Source organism: Oryx dammah, unplaced genomic scaffold, assembly GCF_014754425.2.
Source record: "Oryx dammah isolate SB20612 unplaced genomic scaffold, SCBI_Odam_1.1 HiC_scaffold_19, whole genome shotgun sequence".
NCBI classification, from domain to species: Eukaryota; Metazoa; Chordata; class Mammalia; order Artiodactyla; family Bovidae; genus Oryx; species Oryx dammah.
Window position 1 is genome coordinate 84,103,112 of NW_024070203.1, and position 7,887 is coordinate 84,110,998.

General features: G+C 39.3%; 1 protein-coding gene and 1 pseudogene across 1 annotated transcript; both read right to left on the reverse strand.

Annotated features, from left to right (window-relative positions):
* Positions 1-447: 447 nt before the first annotated feature.
* Positions 448-1,582, reverse strand: LOC120878831 (annotated as a pseudogene).
* Positions 1,583-6,722: 5,140 nt separating this feature from the next.
* On the reverse strand, positions 6,723-7,103 carry LOC120878833 (60S ribosomal protein L27a-like). The gene has a single exon (XM_040261699.1). It carries the CDS (start codon positions 7,101-7,103, stop codon positions 6,723-6,725), a length of 381 nt encoding a protein of 126 aa, XP_040117633.1.
* Between the last annotated feature and the right edge of the window lie 784 nt (positions 7,104-7,887).

Sequence of the window (7,887 nt, forward strand, 5' to 3'; positions counted from 1 at the left end):
GGGACCCTCTGCCTGTTTCTTCCCTCTGAGATGTCAAGTTGTCACTGCTTTGTTAGTGCTCTTATATCTTCATGCATATTTTTGAAAAATATATACATTTTATCTAGTTTTAGGAGCATTCTTACTCTATTTAGCAATTGTGTGTGCGTGTGTTTTTTTTTTTTTTTACCTGTTCAAAAGATCTCCATTATACTAAGTAGGTCAAAGATATTCCCTCTTTGAACAAAGAGTAAATAAAACATTGCAGTATTATTTTACTGAAAGAAAAATGGCATTTTTCTTTTGTACCTTATTCTGATAGAATCATGACTCAAGGAAAGGAAAGCCTTCTTTGATCTTCTTACCCTGCTCTCCTAATTGCAACTGTATCACTCAAAATGAATCCTCAAGGTATTTTTACTTCTTTTTTTTCTCTTTTTTAAGGAGAAAAATGTCCTAAATTGTTCATTAGGCAGGAATTTTACAAACACCACTTGTATTAGCAGTAGTGGTGAAGTTGAGAGGACTGCAACTTCTCCAAGCTGCACAGTGAGAACCACCAGTCATGTGGCGGAATTTGCGGCCCCTGCCTTGGCCATGACTCTTTCTGCCTGTAGATGTCAGCTTCCACATGCCCCCGTGTTTGTGGACTGGTTTGGTGATCCACTGGATGCCAAGGTTTCTTCTGATAGCTTTATGGAATGGATCGATGATGATGACCTCAAAGAATTTTTATGTAGAATCTTCACAAACCCAGGAGGAATCCAGGACCCTCAGGGCCCCACAGTGGTGTCCATCATGCTCCTCACAACCGACTGAAGGCTTCAAGCAAACTTGAGCCCATTGACACCATGGTGGACAGGCTTGCATGGGTAGTACCCCTAGGACCTGGGTGTTTTGGGGCACTGCGGTGCACACCAATGGATGTATGATATAACCTTGCTTGGACATTACTTTGCCAACAAAGTCCGTCTTGTTTTTCCAGTAGTTTTGGTTTTTCCAGTAGTCGTATATGGATGTGAGAGTTGGACTGTAAAGAAAGCTGAGCACCGAAGAATTGATGCTTTTGAACTGCAGTGTTGGAGAAGACTCTTGAGAGTCCCTTGAACTGCAAGGAGATCCAACCAGTCTATCCTAAAGGAGATCAATTCTGAGTGTTCATTGGAAGGACTGATGCTGAAGCTGAAACTCCAATACTTTGGCCACCTGATGTGAAGAGCCGACTCATCTGAAAAGACCCTGATGCTGGGAAAGATTGAAGGTGGGAGGAGAAGGGGGCGACAGAGGATGAGATGGTTGCATGGCATCACCAACTCAATGGACATGAGTTTGAGTAAACTCCGGGAGTTGGTGATGGACAGGGAGGCCTGGTGTGCTGCAGTCCATGGGGTCGCAAAGAGTCGGAGGCGACTGAGCGACTGAACTGAACTGAACTAAACTGGACGTGTACCTCAGCCTGCGGGCCTTGGTGGGTGGGGTGGGGCGGGGTCCCGGGCAGCACCGAGAGCTGGTGGTACCACCAGCTGCACACCCTGAGCAGAAAGCACCTCACTTCTGACTGCTTCTTCTCTGCTGGCTCCTGGGTGTGCTCATACGCGCCCATCTCAGCTCACCAGACCACTGCATCCAGACAGAAAAGCGGTATTTTTACTTCTAAACAGTTTTGGGGAAACTGTGATGCCATTTGTTGGAAGGACATATTTTTTTTCTTGCCACCACTGTAGATTCAATGATAATTACATTTACTCTTTTTAAATTTTAGTTTCTCGAGGTTTTAAAATAACATTTTATGAGGACGGCATTCTATTTCTACTGCTATATACTCTAGCATGTGGTCACCACTGAACATTTAGTTCCCATTCCTCTCCATACAGTTGATCCCCTTTACCATTTTGCCTTCCCCGCCCCCTGCCCTTTCCCCTCTGATAACCACTAGTCTGTTCTTGGTATCTAGGTGTTTGTTTATATTATTTTTATTTTATTAGTTTTTTTTTATTGTACAGATGAGTGAGATCATATGGTATTTGCTTTTCTCCTTCTGATTTATTTCACTTTGCATGATACCTTCCAGGTTTATCCACATTCCTGTAAATGGCAAAATTTTATTCTTTATGGCTAAGTAGTACTCCATTGTGTATGTGTATATATATATAGATGTATATATATACACTTACACCACATCATTTTATCTATTCATCTGTTGATGACCACTTTAGTTCAGTTCAGTCGCTCCGTTGTGTCCGACTCTTTGCGACCCCATGAATCGCAGCACGCCAGGCCTCCCTGTCCATCACCAACACCTGGAGTTCACTCAGACTCACGTCCATCGAGTCAGTGATGCCATCCAGCCATCTCATCCTCTGTCATCCCCTTCTCCTCCTGCCCCCAATCCCTCCCAGCATCAGAGTCTTTTCCAATGAGTCAACTCTTTGCATGAGGTGGCCAAAGTACTGGAGTTTCAGCTTTAGCATCATTCCTTCCAAAGAAATCGCAGGGCTGATCTCCTTCAGAATGGACTGGCTGGATCTCCTTGCAGTCCAAGGGACTCTCAAGAGTCTTCAACACCACAGTTCAAAAAGCATCCCACTTAAATTGTTTCAATTTCTTGGCTATTGTAAATATTGCTGAAATGAACATGGGAGTCCAGTGAACATGGGGTGCAGATTAGGATTCACATTCTTTAGATAAATACCCCAGAGTAGAAAAGTTCAATCATATAGTAGTTCTAGTCTTAATTTTTTGAGAAATCTCTGTACTGTCTTCCACAGCAGCTGTACCAATTTACAGCCCCGCTAACATAGAATGAGGCTTCCGTTTTATCTACATCCTTGCTAACACTAGTTATTTATTAACTTTTTTGGTAACAACCATTCTAACAGTATGAGGTGATATCTAGTGGTGGTTTTGATTTGCATTTCCATAATAATTGGTGATGCTGAACCTCTTTACATGTGCCATATGTACATCTTTGGAAAAATGTCACCTCCTTTGTCCATTTTTAAATTAGGTTTGTTTTAGTTGTTGAGTTGTATAAGTTTGTTATATATTTTGGATATTAACCCCTCAACAGATATGGTATGTGCAGTTATACTCTCCCGTTTGGTAGGTTGTCTTCTCACTTTGTTGATGGCTTCCTTTGCTGCACAGTTTTTTTAGTTTGATGTAACCACATTTGTTTATTTTCGGTTTTGTTTCTCTTGCATGAGGAGACTTATCTAGAGCATACTGACTATGTTTTCTTCTAAGAGTTATATTATTTCAGTTCTAAACTCAAGTCTTTAATCCATTTTGTTATCACATTTATTCTTTTTATGAAGTTTTTATTGGAGTATAGTTGATTTACAATGTTGTATCATTTTCTGCTGGACAGCAAAGTGAATCAGTTATATAGATATCCATTTTTTAAGAATCTTTCCCCGTGAGGTCATTACTATAGAAGTAGAGTTCTCCATGCTATACAGTAGGTCCTTATTAGCTATCTGTTTTATATATAGCAGTGTAAATATGTCAATCCCAAGCCTCTAATTTATCCATCCTTCTACTTCCTTCCCCCTCATGACCATAATATTTACTTTTGATTCTAGCTTTGAGAATAAAGCATTTCTTACAGGGAAGAACTGTAAGAAGTTATTTGCACAATTGAGAAGTGACGATTCTCAGTCTTTATTTGCAATTCATCAATTACTTAATCAGATTTTCCCTGATTTGCCTAAAGATTAGAAGCTGTGTCTCATTATCTTGTTAGAAACTTATACCTCACCCCTGGAAGTCCTGAACTAATAGGTCTGAACTGTGGTCTAGTGATCCTTCTGACCAGACAAATTTGGGAAACAGTTATCTGGTTATTATTACATCACAGAAGAGCCAAGCCAATTAACAATTAAAACAGCCTTATAAATCACTAAATATAGTAGAAAATGATACTGACCTTACATATTATTTTAATAGTAGAAAAAATTTTGAACTTGAATAAAACTGTGTTGCACATAAATATCCAATTGAAGAATTAAGGCAATTCTTTTTATAATTTAAGCCATCCCCTCTCCCTGTCCACCCCCTCCAACTCATTAACTTATAAATATATTCTTAAACTATTTGTTTGTTTAGGAAGATGGAAAAGGTAATAGTAAGGTGACTGGTGACTAATGATGAGAAGAACTTCTTTAAATAATTTAATTGAATATTTTCATGTCATCTATGTGCACAGGGAATTTTGGACCTCTCTAAAAATATGTACATTTCAGATATTTGCAATCAGTATTTTTGCATGTTAAATTAAGACAGGTTTGCATGTATTTCTAAGGTTGTGTGGAAGAACTAATATAACTATACCAACTTTTAGCTATACTAATAACTAATCAATTATATCTATTTTAAGATGTGAGTTTATGATAAAGTCTGCTATAGTATTGACAGACATGCTCCCCCCAAAATTTAGAAATGTTAACTTGCAGTATCCATTTCAGTATCCACCTATTTCAGACATTTTTACTAATATGCAAAATAAGAGGCAAATTCAACTGAGGTAGTTTCTCCACCAATTTATTAATATAGTAATCAGTTTGAAATACTACTTAACTATCTGGGTAACATTGGTTTACTTCAAATATTGTCAGAAAGAAGTTAGAGAGTCCTTTTCCCTTATTCAAGTTCCTACAAACAAATTGCAAGTATGTCTAATAACTTGGATATGGCTAGAAAAATCGTATTTTATTTTATTTCCCTTAGAAAAATTATACTGTTTTTTTTAGCATATATGTATATATGTGTGTATATTTTTATATGTATATGTATAAAGTATGAATTTCCCTGGTGGCTCTGATGGTAAAGAATCTGCCTGCAATGTAGGACACTTGAGCTCAATTCCTGAGTTGGGAAGATCCCCTGGAGAAGGAAATGGCACCTCCTTCCAGTAGTCTTGCCTGGAGAATTCCATGGACAGAGAAGCCTAGCGGACTACAGTCCACGGGGTTGCAAAAAGTAGGACACGACTGAGCAACTAACAGTTCACTTTCATATATAATATATAGACATTTTAAAATGTGAAAGAGTTAATTTAGATAATTTGAAATGACTGTGTTAATATGAGCTTGAGATTTGTTTTCAAAAACAAATTTAGGTCAATAGAAAAACTTTGGACATTGTGACCAAATGGTCAAAGGAGTGAGAAACATCAGGCTAGGATATGCTTTTACTATTATTGGAGCCATGCAGCCTTAGGATATAGGATATAGGCAGTATCGACAAAGATGTAGGGACTGGTCATCTTTAAGTTATTTAAAGTTAGATGGTGTGGACTTTTACTAACTTTAGTGGTCAAGTAAATGAAATACTAGGTCAAGTAATCTAGCCAATGTGGGTCAGGGCTCAGGTTTTTTTGAAGAGATAAAAGAAGCTGATGGCATAAAAGGGTTGTAGGTCACATGAGCCACTTTTTTTAAGTAACCGAGTTCATTTAAGTTATTTGGCTCTTTCTTCCCATCGGAATGTAAACTCCTCTAGTGAATGGACTCTTTTTTTCATTGTTATATCTCCAACACATAGAACAGTGTGCCTGGTCGTTACACAATAAAATGTTGTTTAATGTATGAGAATAACTACTGGAGTCACTGGAAAAAGGAACTGTCAATTTTCAGGTTTTTAAAGCAACTTGAGAAAGCTAAAAATGAAGAAATAATTCTTTAGCATTACTTTGCCTTTGAAATTACAGAATATCATTTTTATTTTGAGTAGCATTTATTCCAATCACTACCCTTTCTTTTCTAATAGGACTCCAGTTCTAAAAGGTATGGTAGAGGTGGTAATTATGTTCTTTTGTATTCTAGTCATTAATTAAACAAGTTAAACAGAATTACTGAAAACCTTATAATGTTCTGGGCACTCTGCTAGATGCTCTAGATTTGGAAGTAAAGGATATTTGCTTGTCCTCAAGAGGTTTTCCAGTCATGTAGAGGAAGCTGCAAGAAAACAAAAGCTTAGAACATGATGCAATGAGATGTGTGCCCAGAGTGTGAGGAGAATCCATAAGTAAGGCATGCGATGTAAAAGAGGAGGGTCAGCAAAGATTTGCTAGAACAGATGTTACTTTAACTCAACACTGACTGATAAACATAATGAAAATATTAGCAATCATCACTCATTGAGTGTTCATTATGTGCCAGGCAATTTACAACCCTGATGTCATTATCTCCTTTCAAGAACGTTCATGTGGTGGATATTATTATTATTATTATTATACTATAGATGAGGAAAGCGTGTTCAGAAATACTGAATTGGTAACTCACCCAAGATTACACAGGCAGTTAAGTGGCAGAACAGAAAGCTGGGGCAAGATGCTGAGGCCAGCACAAAGGAAACGCTGATTAATACAAGGAGGCCACAGAGCACGACAAGGCCTGCAATAATGGAAATCAATTACGTACTCTTCGGAAGATGAGGGAAGTTGTTTCATCTAATGCTGGAGGTGAAGAACAGAGTCGATCATGATGGACGAGGATGTTCCAAGAAGAACAGAGTCAGATCATGATGGACGAGGATGTTCCAAGAATTTTGAAGTTTCTATTGGTTTTATCCCGATATTCCAAAGAACTGTTGATTACCTAGGCCTGCACAGGAATTGGTGGGAAAGTGTGAGATAGTAAATGTTTCTTACTTTAGTAATCTCTCACTCTACAGACTAGTGATTGATTGATTGATTTTGAAAAGCACTTGTTACCATTTAATGAATCTCCCACCGTGTGGCTTCAGGCTCCCAGAACACAAACCCCGACTGCACTGCTAATCTCCTCAGCTCTTCTGCTGGAAGATTTGGCCTTCAGGATGACAGCCTGCTCTGGGAGCTTCCTCTTCCCTAGAACTTTAAGACCGATGGCACCACATCTATGATACGAGCAGCTAGTCTTGTTCTTTGCAGCTTTTACCCGTGTCTGCTCGCTGATCAAGGTCCACAATTGATCAAACTTGACAGTTGGGCAGAAGCTCTGGTTCCTCTTTAAGTGGTAATACCTCATACCATCTTCCCCAAAGTATCTTGTGCAATATTTGTCGAAGTCGATCCTGTGGCAATGCACATCACCAGCATTACCTTCCTTCTGGATGTTTCCAGTGTTTGCTGATGTGACCATGGTGCTGGCTAAAATGGCCCCTAACAGACTGGAGAATTCAAACATGTGTTTTATCTGTGGGTTAGTGGGAAAGACTGAGAAGAAAGGAGATAGAAGGTTTAAAAGGGTTTGAAACGCAGCATTTCTACAGAGCTTGTCCCCTGTTAGGTTTTTTGAGATTTAAGGGATGGTCCAGGAACTACTAATTGGTCCAGGAACTACTACTAATGGTCCAGGAACTACTAAACTACTACTCCTACCATATATCAGAAGAAGACATATGGATAAGACTCTTGAGAGTCCCTTGGACTTCAAGGAGATTCAACCAGTCCATCCTAAAGGAGATCAGTCCTGGGTGTTCGTTGGAAGAACTGTTATTGAGGCTGAAACTCCAATACTTTGGCCACCTGATGTGAAGAGCTGACTCATGTGAAAAGACCCTGATGCTGGGAGGGATTGGGGGCAGGAGGAGAAGGGGACGACAGAGGATGAGGTGCTTGGATGGCATCACTGACTCAATGGACATGGGTTTGGGTGGACTCTAGGAGTCGGTGATGGACAGGGAGGCCTGGTGTGCTGCAGTTCATGGCGGGGCAGAGTCGGACACAACTGAGCGACTGAACTGAACCATATATCAGAGATGGACTTGGGTTTTCATGTCATCACAGTGATTCTCACAATCATTCTGTGAAGCAGGAATATTACCTCCATTCTATGGATGAAGAAACAGCATATTAGCTAAGTGTCTTGTCAAAGGTCACATGACTGTCAACAGCAAAGTCAGATTTGAACCCTATTTCAAGAC